Source organism: Glycine soja, chromosome 1, assembly GCF_004193775.1.
Source record: "Glycine soja cultivar W05 chromosome 1, ASM419377v2, whole genome shotgun sequence".
NCBI classification, from domain to species: Eukaryota; Viridiplantae; Streptophyta; class Magnoliopsida; order Fabales; family Fabaceae; genus Glycine; species Glycine soja.
The window spans coordinates 49652823-49666071 of record NC_041002.1 but is presented as its reverse complement, the minus strand read 5'-3'; the positions used below and the strand labels follow the sequence as shown (position 1 = coordinate 49666071).

The window sequence follows — 13249 nt, the reverse complement described above, 5'->3', positions numbered from 1 at the left end:
TGATCTTTTTTATCATCGACCAATTTATGTTGTTGATGATTGTGTTGAATACGAGTGTATGAAGGTTAAACGTGACAATGATGTGAAAAAAATGTTTTTCATCTTTTTGAAATTTAGTAGCAAATGTTCGATTGAGTTGAATGCAAATTTTGACCGATCTCCAAATGAAATCATTGTCCTACTACGCAAACCAATGAAATCAAGATCTATTGACGAGATCATTACTCTGATGTTTGTTAAATCTGTGTAGTCATGTGTTTACTTTATCAAAATCACATGTTGTTTGTTTATTTTTTTTTCAAAAAAAGTATGTATTATTAGTGTTTATTTAGTTGTTTATCTAGATGTTTGTTTTATGAATCATTTGAAGAGTTGTTATTACTACTAGGCACGTGTTGTTTAAATAGTCGAAAAACACAAAAAATAAGTAAATGAAACACACCATTAACTAAAAAAAAATATATGTCAAAACAACAAAAAAACCATACAAATCATAATAATTAAATAATTATCTGCCTTTGCCACCCTTCTTAACAGCCATCTTCCTTTGCCTCTTTAACCTGCACACAACTTTGAAGCCCTTCTATAGGAATTTGCAGAGCTTGTTGTATGGTGTGATGATGATTCATGCCCTTTAGCACAACTCTAAGATCTAGTAAGCTCTACATGGTGCGTGACGCCATCCGAAATCAATCCTACAAGAACAATTTCAATTAATAACTATTTTTAAAGTGACAACTTGGGGGGGGGGGGGGGGAATTAACAAAATCCATTTTGATAAACCTAGCAAAGAGTAGTCTCCACTTGCTACATACTCTGCCAATGTCTGCCCAGGCGATAGCTCCACTAGGATGGGCGATAAACGTACAAGAGAACATGCTGGCTCTCTCTTCTCTGATGGAATGGCATAGGGGTGGGAAACCCTGTAAAACAAAGGTATATAGTCAAGGGTGCAAGTCCAAGGACCCCTGGGTGGCATAGCATCACCAACCGAAATGACATGTTGTTGTCACTCTGTTCATGTCGTATCAGAAGCCTCACACATAGACGTTGTGATGGATGGCATGGGATGCTCTAAACATGACCAAATTACCTTAGCACCCTCTTTGAAAGACAAGGCCATACGTTCGTCTCGCACCTAATGAAACTAGAGAAAAATGCATGCTGAGGGAAAGGCTTGACACCTATGTGGCACTCATAAGGACACCAGAAGACAACATCCATCTTGAGGTCATCCAGCTTCTCCCTTATCGGATGAGCTTGCCCGTTGCCTCGTGTTGGCTTCTATCTACTTGCTACCGGGTCATCCAGAGCATCGGTCGTAGGCTCGAAATAGCCAACAGTGGGAAGATTCACAAATGCCCAAGACTGTAAAAAACATTGTAAAAAAATTAATTACAGTAATAAAAAAATACAAATACAAATAATCATAATTAAACAATTATTTACTTATCATGACTAGCATCATGTAGCCTTCAACCTACTTGCTAGTGTACTGGATCACATAAGAGAGATGGTCGTATAGGTATGCCAATGCAGTGACTCCCAGGGGTACTAATGGCAGTCATCTAGGTTGTTGAGGTAGAGGAGGTAGGCAATATAGACGTGAGTCAAGGACTTGTCAACAAGTATTGTATTGTCGACCAAGTGCAAAAGATAAGTTATGGCAGCCCATACGTACAATCCTAACTAGACATATTGGTGATATAGGTCTGTCAGCCACGTCAACCTAACCCTGGCACCTGCAGTGGTCAATGCTATAGCCTCTTCGTTTGTCAGAATGCCAAGGCGAGTCATGAGCAAAATCTTCACAACCTTTCTATTGAAGGTGGAGGGGACATGATCAATTGGTCTGCCTATCACAGGCAAGTGTAGGAGACATGACACATCATTAAGAGTGACGATCATCTCTCCGGCAAGTAGGTGGAAGGATGTGGTCTCCTAGTGCCACTTCTCCACAAGGGCATTCATGAAGCCCTTGTTTGCGATAGGGTACTGGTTGTAACTAAGGCTGATAACACTACACACAAGCATTTATTGTCGATTGAGTGGAGAGTGGTAAGGCCTGGTCACTATGGTTGACCAGCTTCATCTCTGGCCACAACTGTTGAATCCATACATGACCAATACAGTGGTGCCTATAAGATCAGATCAATGACAAATCAATTGGATCTCCTCCAAATAGAGGTCCAATGATCCTATAAGATAGATGTGCCTTTTGCATGTGGCTTTGCCTCTGTCGGATGAATGTCATTGACCTGTGCTAACACTGTCAGTCTCTAATGCCTCTCTCCAGCATCATCCCCTTCATGAGAGAGGATCACGCCCAGCCACATATGAAGCATGTTTGGCCTGAGCCATTTGAAATTAAAGGAAAAATAATTAAATTGTTAATAAAAAATAACAAAAATTATTAAATAACAATAAAGAAAACTTTAATAACCAAAACAAAATTACAATTTCGTTGTGGGTTTTGCATGATTTCATTTTGTGTTTTTCCATAATACACAACGAAATCACAATAAAACCCATAACGGAATCGTGATTCCATTTTGTGTACTTCAAAATCCAAAAAATAGAAATGTAATTATGATTCCGTTGTAGAGAAATCTATAGGGGAATCACGATTTTGTTGCTTTTTTTGAAACAAAAAAAATAATGGAATCACAATTATGGTGTACAATCTACAATGGAATCGCACATTTGTTGCCAACCATAACCTAAAAAAAAATTACCAAAAGGTTGGGGAAGGGATAGGTTGCATGAAGAACTGAGAATGGAAGGGTTGAGGATAAAGAGTAGGCGTATTTGGATTTAAGTTCAAAATGTGGTACGTGCGGTTCTATGCAAATCCAATGAATAAAAGTAAGTTAAAAGTAAAAGCAAGGGTGGTGATGCTTTTGCAAACATACGTTTACCGCAAACGTATGTTTGCAACCTTCTATCTAAACATACTAGGTTGGGGAAAAAGAAGAGAAAGGTCCGCAGGGGTTGGTGAGGAGAAGAAGGAAGGAGAAAGGGAAAAATGGGTATCACGAAGGGTTTGTAGAGGTTGCGAAATAACGGGGAGGGGTTAAAAATTTGAAATGAGATAGAATGGATTTTTTCCCCTCAATGTAGAGACCAAGAGTAATTTTAGTAGGACATAACACCCTATCTAAATTTACCTGAGAAAAAAAGGCGAAATAATCTAGAAGGGATAGTTTTTTTTTTTCTAAATTATCAAATGGGGTAAATTTTAAATAAATATTCAAAAAAAATAAGTCGTAGAATATCTTATGACTTGTCAGTTCAAAGTCATAAATCATTTTATGACTTTTGCTATTTTTTTTTCCTTTTCTACTATAAAATAATTTATGATATCTTAAGTTTTTTTAATGAGACTTTGAAATCGTAAATAATTTTATTTTAATTAATTTTTTTTATATTATTTTATTTAATATTTTTATATTTTTGTATACTATTTTTATTTAATATTTCTTTTGTTTTTTTAATATTTTCCATATTAAATAAATCCTTAACATTATTTACGACTTTAAATCGTAAATAATTTTATTTAAATTAATATTTTTAGTATTAGTTTTATTTAAAATTTTAGTATTTTTATATATTTTTTATTTTATTTTTTTATATTTTGTATATTATATTTATTTAATATATTTTGTTTAACGTTTTTTATATTTAAAAATCTTTAACATTATTTACGAATTTAAAGTCGAAAATGATTTTATTTAAATTAATATTTTATGTTTTTATACATTATTTTATTTAATATTTTATAAATTGTTACATATTGTTTTATTTAATATTTTCAATATTTTATTATATTGTTTTATTTAATATTTTTTATATTTTATTTAATAATTTTATATTAAATAAATCCTTAACGTTAGAAAAAATATCATATAAAATAATATAAAAATATAGAAATATTAAATAAAATAATATAAAAAATATTAAATGAAAATATTAATTTAAATAAATTTATTTACTACTTTAAAATTATAAATAATTTACAATTTTAAAATTGAATTAAAAAAGAAAAAGAAATTAGAAATTTTTGTAGGATTCAGTAAAAAAAACAAAAATCATGAAATGATTTACGAGTCTGAAGTCGAAGATTATAAAATATCTTACAATTTACTGTTTTTTAAATATTTATTTAAAATTTATCCACATATATAATTTAGAAAAAAAAAATTACCTCTAAAATATCGTTTGGCCGGAAAAGATCTGAGAGCGTCATACCTAATAATCGGACAAACCCATGTGCCAGCATAGCGGGTCGGGTCAATCCGAGAAAATCTAACCGTCCATTCTGCTTTGCATCTATCTCATTCTCATCAATCTTCTATCCTCTTTTGCCGCTTCCTTCTGATTCCACAACCGACCTTCAAATTCCGGCCACCGGAGTTCTCTCTCGGTTTTCCGACCGGCCAGCCAATCTGCAATTCCGATTTTGCTTAGATCTCTCACGAATCCCCTTTCTGCACCTTCCTAGGGTTTACTAGACACCATGACTCTTTCGGACGACGAGGACGAGAATCTGGCTCAATTTCTGGAATCAGAAGTCCTCTCGGAGGTATCTGACAAGGTATTCCGATTGTTCCTATTTTAATTTTTTGTTTTCGTGTGTTAAATGGTAGATTAGGGTTTTGATTTGGGGCTCTGAAGGAAAAAGGTTTGTTTTTTTAATAGTTTTATTGGAAATGGTGGCGTAGTGGGTTTAATTTAAGTGGGTGTTGTTGCAGGAAGAGGAAAATGTGGAGGAACCGAAAGCAAAGAGAGCGCGCTTAGAAGAGGATGAGATTACTAAGCAAAAACAAAGTTCTGATTCATTATCTGCGCCGAAGAACATTGTTGTCAACAACGGGGTGGTGCCCAGAAGGATTGAGACTGGTTATTTCAGTCAAATTCCACCGGAGCTTTTCCATCACATCCTTAAATTTCTGTCCTCCGAGGTTACCTCTTAGCACTTTTTTTTTGGTCTGTGTGTGGAAATCTATTTTTTTAATTGTTTTTAATTGATAAATCCCTTTAATTGTGGCTCTCTATGTGTATGGATTTTATTTTGTTGTCTGCCATGGTAAATGAATTAGCTTAGCTGACTATGGTTATGGTTTTTTGATGGGTGCAGGACCTTGTTTCTTGTTCCTTAGTTTGTAGGTTCTTGAATTATGCTGCTTCAGATGAGGCATTATGGCGTCGCTTGTAAGTACATATTGTATTATTGTTTGCTACTCAAAGTTGCATATTTTCAAGTGTTGTTGATATGATATTTGTTTGAGATTTAGCTTCAGATAGGATAGGTTATATGGACTGCTTTTTGGATTATATATTTTGATTTGGGAGTTGATCTCTGTCGATTAGCCTGTGTTGATGTTCTATTTGACTCAGGAGTGCCAGTCCCATATCTGCTGGGTATGAGAGACGGAACTCCCCCGTTTGAAGTGGAGGCTTCCCCTATTTTATCATCTTGGCTTTGAGGAGTTGGTTCTCCTCTATTTAAATAGTTCTTGTTATATGCGTTTCCTTGTTCACAGATATGTATTAAAATGCATGAACCTTATTTATGCCTATTGTCATGGTAAAATTTGTTCAGGTACTGTATGCGATGGGGCATGCTTCCCCCTACAAGGAAGTTAAGGGAATGCCCGTGGAAAATGTTATACATTCAGGTGTGTGCACATTTTACATTTCTGTTTTTCTTAGTAATGTTTCATTTTTCTTTTTTGTGCATGCATTCATCAATTCGTGATTTTTGGGTGAACATGCTGATGGCATTAGCTGAAACACATACTTAAGTGGTTGAACCTTTTCCAATCTTTATTCTCTTGGAAACTGAAACAGAATTAATCGACCTTGCTTTGTGAATTTTTGTGTGGATCTCACCTTTTCTGCTATCATTATGCAGCGTGATGGAGAGGACATGGTTGAACTTGTTAGAAGCTGCCAAAATGAGTTTAAGGAGTACTACATTCAAATGCAAGCAGCTAAGCGAAGTCAAGCACCTCATCCTTCACAGGTAATGATGGAAACTCTTGTAGTGTGGAAATATATACTGATATATTTAGATCCTTTCAGCTATCTGAAAAACTTAGATTAACACGGCATTTCTTGTCCTTTTACAACTTTCCATACTCCCTAGGCGTCCCTTGTGGGGAAGAGAAAGGGATAGAGGTTAATTTTATACAGTAATGCATATTTGCCTGTGCTCCTTGTGTATCTATCCTAACTGAGATTTTGTAATGCTTTGCTAATGTTATGTCACAAGTAAATTTGTATTTTCAATATGAAGTAGATGCCTCTTGCCATTTGTTATTTCTCCCCCTATTTTTTGCATGTGAAGTTGAAGGACGATAGGATAATTCTTGACAAAACATTAGCTGATCAAGTGTCATCATGGAAAAGCAGCAGGGGCCTCAGTGATACAGTGGTGACTGATCATGCTTGTTCTGGGGAAACGTGCTCTTACTACCATATTGGAGATGTATTTATTTGTGAGAAGACTGGACAAGTTCATGGTGAGAAACACTATCTATGAGAATGCTCCTTTGTGCTTTAATTTCTTAACATTTTTTCAACATTAAATTTTAAATCCTTTGGTCTTGGTCAGAGCTTATAATTTGCATTTATTTTCTAGTTTGTGACGATACATGTAGAGAAGTAGTTATGGATCCCACAAACGAGCTTTTGGTCTGTACAATATCGGGGCACTGTTTTGATAGATTATTGTCACCTTCGGAAATGGAGCCTGATACTGTAAGTCTGAAAGTCCTTAACATGATGTTTTTATATTGTTTACTGTAATACATGTGTACATGCAAATTAATTTTATTAAAGGGTCAGTATCTATTATAAATTTTATAATCTTAAAGTTAAACTTATTTATCAAAATTAAGTTAATGGCTCCTTCTATATAACTTATCTTCCTAATGGTTTCTTATTCTTTTGAAATTTCAGGAGCAGCAGCAAGGTGGTGTGACTGATGAGGCCGAGCCATTTATGGGATCTGGCCGTTTTGGTAAACTTATCTCTTTGGCTTTTGTTCCTTTTCTTTTGGGGGAATCAGCTTGCACATGCATCTCATTTTTCTGACTCATCTTTTCCTTTTTAACAGCACGAGCTTATTCACTGGGATACAATTGTGCTGATGAAAAGGAGCTTGAAGCTACATTGAGGTTTTGCTGATCCCCACTTTGAGCTTTCAGCAGTGTGGATGATCCTATGTCTCATCATTTACCTATCTAGTATTTAACATTAAATATTTTACAATTTCTCATGGCTGAAGAATATTTGCTTAGTCTCAGATTGTAAAACTCTGCTTTTGTGTTGTCTTTTATATTAATAGTGTATCATGTATGCTTTAATGTATAGTTGAATTTCAGTAGGCAATAGTTAATTTTCTCGATACTGCTATTGTTGATTCTTTATGTTACAAAAGTGATCATTCCTTTGACATTTTTATATTGGTATTCACCAAAATGGTTTTTGTCGAAAGTCGTATTACTTCCTTCCACTCAAAACTCAAAAGGCTGAAACTAAGTACTCGCACTTTCCAAATTAATGAAATCTAATCCAATCATTAATATTTCATCTAATTTGTTCTAGTATTAGTATGAATTATAATATAATGTTTGTAGAGTGAGTTTCACTCTCTTCATTTTTTATTTTATTTTTTAATTAGATGTTCTCTATATTTTCTCTCTTCTCAAGCTTCTCATGTTTGGAGGTGCATTATAACTAGTCAAAAGACTTAGCTCTTGTTTTCATCATGAAGTGAAAACACTCGAAAGACATCTTTGCATTATTTTTTATAAGTCTTTTTGGAACAAATCCACTTTGATTTTCACTTACTATGAATGGAAGAATCTGCTTCTAGCAATTGACAATTGTTTTATGACAAATTAAGATCTTTTTGACTTTTGGAATCATGGCAATCAATATTTTGTTGATGGCGGTTGGGTCACCTCCATTTGCTGCTGTCTTCGAATTGAAGGATATCAATTTATTTTTACTGTCTCCTTTATTCGTCTCAGAATCTGTCAAAAAAATTCTCCACCCCATGCTTCCAAATTTGCTCCAATACGAGCCAAATTCTTAGGTACATTTCCACCATGACACCATGAGACATGAGCTATAGACCACTTCTCCACATTCCTCCTTATCAAGCCATACTAGTTCAAATCAGTACAATTTGTTTCTTTTTCTCCTTCGCTTTTGTCCAGTCAAATTTGATACAAACGACTCTTTCCAGTTCTTCAACCAAGGACTATTTGCCAAGAAAAATGTCACAAATCCAATCTCTCTTTTCAATGATATCTGGTGACTTTCTCCTATTGGACCCTGTAAATCGTTAACGAAAATAGCTCAAGTCAGATAATAGGCAAGCATCCACCACTTCTTGAAATTGCGAACAATAAAACCACATAAATCAAGGGAGAATATGTGAGCCTCTCATATCATTATAAGAATCAGATACCCTCTTAATAAATTTTTTAAAAGAAAAACGCATTATAGCGTTGTAGTTTTTCTTTTTCCCTTAAAAAAAAGGATTCCCTAAATCAAGCAAAATTGATAAAGAAAAAAAAAGAAAGTGATTGCATTACCTTTGAAATAATAACTTCTTTCATCCTCTAAATATTATATATTTTTTCACTATTAAAAGTAAGATTCTCAATGAATTTATTCTCTCATACAAAACGTTACATCAACTTTTTTCTTCCATGAAATTTATTCCCTTTCTTAACAAAATTTATGTATTTCATATTCACTCAATAAAGTGATGCATCATTAGTCATTTAATTTGAGGTTATTGCATGTATTAGTAGGCAGAATTAGGGACATTCATAAATCGATACAATCTTCAAGTAAAAAAAGAAGAAGATACAATCAGGGTGTAATTGGATCGAATTCAATATGCAAATTCGTTCAATTTAACACAATTTAATTAAATTTTTGTGGGTTAGATTGAGTCATTGGATTTGATTGATTTTAGTTTAAGAAATTCAATTAAAGTTAGATTTGATGACGAGTTTAGAATTTTAAATCGGACCAAAATTCAATCTAATCCACATACGATTAAATTATTAATACATAAACCTTAAATTAAGCATACTTCATTCTCAAGGTAATGCAATATTTATCTTAAGGTAATACATTATTTTAGGATTTTTTTTGATTTATTTTAAGGTAATATATTGTTTTATAAATGAAATTGTAAGTACATATATTTATGATTTTTTTCTTCTATTTACCTATGAATGGTTCAATGTTGTATGAATAATTTTTAAGAATATCCTTATTATTCTGCGAAAAATTTATATCCTTATTATTTTTGAGTTTGAAATTTTTTTGTCAAGACTTAAAGAAGTGATTACAGCTTTAATGACTAACCTGAGAACCCATATAATTAAAGTTGGATGGAATTGACAAAATAAAAAGGTAAACCAATCCAATTTAATATTGGGTTGAAAAATAGACAAATTTAATTCAACTCAAATCATTTACACCCTTACAATCTAATGAGAACAAAAAAATAATAATCTAAAAAACAGAAAATTGAACAAATAAAAATTTTGAAAAATTGAAATATTTTATTGCATTGGACTGATTTTGGATTTGACTTTATTGACCGATTCAATTCAATGCAATGCCACTCATGTTTTTTTCGATAACTTCACTCGTGTTTTTATTTCATTTTTTAATGTATTTGTAAAATTATCACATAATTAAACATAGTTTTTTATTAAAATTTTTACTTAATAAGATGCATAAATATATTTATTAAGTTGTGTAATTTTTTTGATATGGTATATATTTAAAAATTTAAACTATTATTAATTAGATATAAATAAAATATTTGACTTATTTTATGTTATATTTATTATATATCTTATCATTTACTTACAATCATTTGAAATAAATAAAAATAAGATTAAAAATCATTTAGTCTAAACCACTTTAAATTGAATCGAAATAGATCAAATAATTTTTTTGAATTAAATCAATTGAATACAAAATTAAAAAATAATCAAAATGATTGAATTGAATAATTTTTCCTTTTAAAATTAATTTATTCTTTTCGAAAAACAATCCTAGGTAGAATTGGATTGTGTGACATTTTTCTTCATTATTCTTAACGAGTTTTTTTAAACTGACTTAACGAGTTTTTATATCAAACCAAATTATTTTTTCTGTTTTAACTAATTGTCCAATTAACTAAAAAATTGAGTATCTTTAGTATTTTTCAATAAGCATTAATAAGTATTTACAAATCGTCATTCAACTAATATTTGTTAATTAATTTTAATGTATCCACACGCACACACACACGCACACGCACATATATTAATAAAATAATTAAGTGGAATTTTAAAATATTCATAATTTTATTTTCTTTATTTTACATATACGGGACACCAGCTAGTTTTGCAATTAATTACATATATTGCCCATGCCAAAAAAAAAAAGAGAAAGTTTTAAGGAAAAGGTGAAGCAAGTAGCAGGTGCGCTTTCAAGGTCCCATGCCCCTAATCACGAAATTTATTTCCTTCTGCGAGTGTTTTTTTTTTCCAGATATATCCTTATCATTTTTATTTATTTATAGAATATATATATATATATATATATATATCTTAGAGATGACAAAGAATAAAATCAATTTGAAAAAAGTTGGATACTTCATTAGATAATTAATTTGTTGAATTTAGTTTATCTATTAAATAAGTTAAATTTGAGTTGCGCATAATTTGAGTTGTTTGATTCACGAATTTGATTTGTAGGGTGGGGAATAGTAAGAAAAAAATAATTTATACAGATTTTAGTTATAGTTATCTATTTTTTTTTATTATATCTTATGGTTCTATAAAATTAATATAATATGTTCAGTTTTATCTTTTTTTAAAAAAATTAAACAATTTTTTAATGTATAATTTACTAATAAATTAAAATTTTGAAATATATAATAATATCAAATTTAAAAATTTGACTCTTAATTTATATAATTGAAGCTTAACCAAACCGAGTTATAATAAATTCGAACCGAATTAAATTGAAGCTAAAGTTGATGTTAAGCTCAAATAAAGTTAACTAAATATTAATGAGGGTAGCCAAGCAATAACTTGTCGCTCCACGAGAGGTCCAATTGCATGCTTAGACGCGTCGTTGCCGTGTAACGCTAACTCGTTTCTTTGGCGCTCGTCCATCAATAAATAAAATCCATATTTGCCTATTTCTCTTCCTCTTTCTTTCTTCTATTTCAGTTTTTCAGTTTCTTCCTCGCTTTTCTGCAAAATTATCTAAATCTGTGAGTTCTTTCTTTCTCTTTATCCTTTTCCAATTATTCCTAACTGTTCAATTGTTCATTGGAATATGTTTTCTACCTTCTTGATCTGCATATGAATCTCTTGCCTTTTTTTTTTTTCTTGAAGGAAATCATTGATGTTTTTCTTCTTCTTAAATATATGTACCAAACCAAAATGTTGTATTTATGTGTCGCATTTTATGTGGATTCATGTTATATTCGTGGTTACTGGTCCAATGTTGCTTTATTATAGTTTATAATTCAATTCAATTTAATAGTTTCGAGATGCTTAGGTTGGATGATATGATATGATGGCTTCTCCTGAAATACAGCACCTATGTGTTCGCAATTGTTTAGTCAATAATGAAAATAAAAGTTCTGATTTTGCATGCAAGATCAGCACGGGGAATGTTTAATATTTATGTCTTGGATTGGAGAATGCTTTTTATTATTATTATTATTGTAATTTGTAAAGCTATGTGTGATTTTCTCTTTCTAGTTATGTAATCAATGTGTTAATTTTTTAAATTAGCAGATTTCTGATCTCAGCTTTTCCCTTGAAAGATGGGAGGTGGTAAGGACAAACACAATGAAGAAGAGAAAGGAGTTTTCTCACATCTTGCTCATGGGGTAGCTCAAGCTGCTCATGGGTACCCTCCTGGGGCATACCCTCCTCACCAAGGGTACCCACCTGGTCATGGCTACCCTCCACAAGGCGGCTATCCTCCGGCTGGTTATCCCCCTGCTGGCTATCCTCCTGCTGCTGGTGGTTACCCTCCTGCTGGTTACCATCCACATGGTTATCCTGGTTCATCTGCTCCACATGGTATGATTCCTTGAATTTTTTATTCTTCATTGTTAAATCTTTAATCAACAAATTATTACAATTTCCGTTGTATAACTCTTGAAACTACTTTGGGCTAATGGTTTAACTGGAACTTATTGAGATTTTGAGATACTTTCTAAACCAGTATATGATATGTGTGAATGCTTTATCCCCCTCCCTTCTTTAGCTAAAAAAAATTCATAATTATTGAGATTTCTAACTTGTAATTGGATTTGTGAATGCTTTATCCCCCTCCCTCATTTTTTTCCTGAGTCGTTAATATTCTCTTCAATAATGTTTTCATAGTTTCATTTTGTATTTATTTTGGCTGTCCTCTACAATGTTTGAAACTTGCTATGTGTTTACATGATTGTATATGCTTTGCCTTTTTTTTTTTTAAAGTTTTTTCTGCTGTCTATAATTATAGAAATAGAAGGGATCTAACTTGAGTGATTTGTTATTAGGATCTCATGCGCATGGGCATGGCGGTATGGGGGCATTGCTTGCTGGTGGTGCTGCTGCTGCGGCGGCTGCCTTTGGGGCTCACCATGTTTCCCATGGCCACCATGGATATGGTGGATATGGACACATGCCTCACGGGAAATTCAAGCACCATGGAAAGTTCAAGCATGGAAAGTTCGGCAAGCATGGGAAGTTTAAGCATGGGAAGTTTGGCAAGGGTATGTTCAAGAAGTGGAAGTGATGATATTTTTCTGTACATACAAACCGCGATTCTAGATGCTGCTGCGGATTGCTTTTATAATAAACTCTACTTTTGTTCGATGTCCATCTATACTATACTTTGGTGGAACTCTTCTAGTATTTTTTTAGACAAAGATGTAGCACCCCGTTCATATTCTAGAAAGTGAACGGCAAATAGATGATGCACTAGATATTATGTGCGAGCTTGTAGTTGCTTTAGCAAAGCATAGACTTGTTCATGCCTTCTCTTTTTTTCTGCTGTGTATACCATTTTAATTTTAGCCTTTGTTGATTTTATTGGACTGAGAACGGAGTCATCACATTGTCTTTATATGAACAACTATAAACCGTGTATCTTGGAGACTTGGATGTATATATAGACTATAGTGTACTGGTGAAAATAATTTTTTGATGGA

The 13249-nt window shown here is 32.5% G+C and overlaps 2 protein-coding genes across 4 annotated transcripts; both read left to right on the top strand.

The window, feature by feature from the left end:
- Window positions 1-4308: 4308 nt before the first annotated feature.
- Window positions 4309-7426, top strand: LOC114418753 (F-box protein SKIP31-like). The gene is made up of 9 exons (XM_028384250.1): window positions 4309-4594; window positions 4752-4961; window positions 5138-5211; window positions 5603-5678; window positions 5915-6025; window positions 6350-6524; window positions 6644-6762; window positions 6964-7024; window positions 7121-7426. The coding sequence occupies exons 1-9, from the start codon at window positions 4517-4519 to the stop codon at window positions 7189-7191; spliced, it is 975 nt and encodes a 324-aa protein (XP_028240051.1). The 5' UTR covers window positions 4309-4516; the 3' UTR covers window positions 7192-7426.
- A 3693-nt stretch (window positions 7427-11119) lies between these two features.
- On the top strand, window positions 11120-13249 carry LOC114418735 (glycine-rich protein A3-like). Of its 3 annotated transcripts, none has more exons than XM_028384238.1 (3): window positions 11120-11308; window positions 11870-12131; window positions 12596-13249. In XM_028384238.1, exons 2-3 carry the CDS (start codon window positions 11870-11872, stop codon window positions 12832-12834), a joined length of 501 nt encoding a protein of 166 aa, XP_028240039.1. In that variant the 5' UTR covers window positions 11120-11308; the 3' UTR covers window positions 12835-13249. The 3 variants fall into 3 exon arrangements, with proteins under 3 accessions (XP_028240039.1, XP_028240031.1, XP_028240022.1); XM_028384230.1 differs by having other exon boundaries at window positions 11838-12131; XM_028384221.1 differs by having other exon boundaries at window positions 11122-11308; window positions 11841-12131.